At 42.2% G+C, this 2012-nt stretch overlaps 1 protein-coding gene across 4 annotated transcripts in view; it reads right to left on the minus strand.

Annotated features, from left to right (window-relative positions):
• Positions 1-889: 889 nt before the first annotated feature.
• MSRA (methionine sulfoxide reductase A) overlaps positions 890-2012 on the minus strand; it is a 389740-nt gene continuing 388617 nt past the window's right edge. For all 4 annotated transcript variants that reach the window (XM_085896784.1, XM_085896764.1, XM_085896754.1 and 1 more), the window contains one exon: positions 890-1112. In XM_085896784.1, coding sequence (XP_085752910.1) covers positions 1055-1112 — 58 coding nt within the window. In that variant the 3' untranslated portion in view covers positions 890-1054. The remainder of the gene's footprint in view (positions 1113-2012) is intronic.

A 2012-nucleotide genomic window follows, 5' to 3' on the forward strand; every position in this document is an offset into this window, starting at 1 on the left:
ATGGGCTCCTCCGGCATTGAAGTTGCTTTGGGAACTCGTACAAATACGTTTAAAAACGTGGGTCGAGTGTGGCAGCTTCTTAACTCCCGACTGGCAATGGTGAACTGCCCTGTGTACAGTATTCCTTTGTGAAGACTATTTTGGAAGCACGTACTCAGATGGACGTACTCATATTAAAATTGGATCTCCATCACGTGATTGGTCACCAGTGTGTTCTACTGTGCTTACCATTTAATTTCGTTTTTTATTTGGCGGGGGGAATAAATAAATATGCAGTGGTAGGGGAAGGAGGAGGAGGAAAACCCATGGGTCATAATTTCAATGATTTTATCCCCAAAAATATGGGCCAATTTTTTCAAACATCAAAGAACAATCAGCAGCAAGAACACCTCCTACACACCAGCTATTTGTGTCTCTGCATATTGAAAGCCGTTGTGTGGGTTTCATTTTGGGAGAATTACAAATTATCTTGCAGCATCAGGCACAAACACAAGGGGGCACTTCCTCATCACAGGAGAGACTGCTGTTGGCTGTTCCTTGGTTGCGGAAACATGGTCGCACCGTTTCAAAGCAACGTAAAATACAGCAATTGGCTGGCCATCGTTACAAATCATAGACAATGTAATTTATTTGTGGGAAGTGTGATCCTTGTGCAAAGCAAAGGCACATGCACTTTAATTTCCTTGGCATCTCAGCAGTTTTCCAGATGATAATCCTCTGGGCTTAATCCCTACTGGCATCTGTTGGCTGGTGGAAGCAGAAGGCACTCGGATCAGCAGCATTTCCAAGGGCTGTGGAGGAAGGCTTTGGAATTCAGCATTTGTTTGTTTTTCATCACATTTGAGACCATCACACCGAATAAAATTTGATGCAGGTGAGATGTCGAAAATATATGTGAGGAATTTTATTATTTGAGAGCATTTTAAAGCCAATATAAAATGAACAATCAACTTACAGTGGTGTTGAAATGCTAGGTACAGTGGCCGCACACAACGGTAAAGTGCAACAGCATTTATTTCAGATCAAAAGCAGTGACAGCACCACCATGTTAGGGTTAAAGGTCAGCATGCATTCCTTCTTTCTCATCTTCATTGGCGGTCGCTTGGCCAGATCTGTCACAACACAATTCGGATAATGTCAGTGAGAACGAGCACGCAATCGATGAGGTATTATATTCGGTGTCAATGATTAAAATGGCAAAAAGCAAACGCGTGTCAAAAAAAGGACGGCAAAGGAAAAGAGCTGCAATTTTCTCAACATTGTTGACATGTTCATGCAATGACCGACATCTGTGGTGCTCAAAGGCACAGAACTGTAATCAGAACTGAGTGGAAGGTTGGACTCGTCTGCTGTCAGTAATCATTGCACAGATTGAAGTTTAAGGACAATTGTCATTACCTCACCCCCTTCAAGCTCCCCACCCCACCAACCCCCTTCCAAAACCACAACCCGAAAACACACCAATCAATTTTGATGAGGAACCAATCTCAGCTTGTATTTTAGCATTTTACAATTTGCCCAGTAGTGGGGCAAATTAGCTAAATATAGTATAACAATTGTGCATTTTGTGAGGAAAGCACCAAATTTGGCACACTAGTAGCCAATCATATTATGACCAGATTTGGATATTGGGCCATCTCAAAATTTTTGATGGCAGTGGAAAATGGCTGCCACAGCCATCAGCGGCTGAATTTGAGATGGCCCAATATCCAAATCTGTTCATAATATGATAGGCTACTCGTGTGCCAAATTTCGTGCTTTCCTCACAAAATGCACAATTGTAATGCTAAGTTGCCCCACTACAGGAAGTCATCGTTAAAAACTTCACATCCTGCTGACTGAAACCCTGTCTGGATTCATCTGCTGGACCGGCGTTCTGTTTCAGTGGTGATGCCACATATTTGAGGAAGATAAACGAATGCCGTTAATCGCCAACAATGGCGATAAATGAGGTAAAAGAGAACAATTGTGTTGACGCATCATTCATGATACAGGAGAAAAAAGTAAATAAA

The sequence above is a fragment of the Eptatretus burgeri genome, chromosome 1 (genome assembly GCF_056783735.1).
Source record: "Eptatretus burgeri isolate ZD-2024b chromosome 1, Ebu_testis_v1, whole genome shotgun sequence".
Lineage (NCBI taxonomy): Eukaryota > Metazoa > Chordata > Myxini > Myxiniformes > Myxinidae > Eptatretus > Eptatretus burgeri.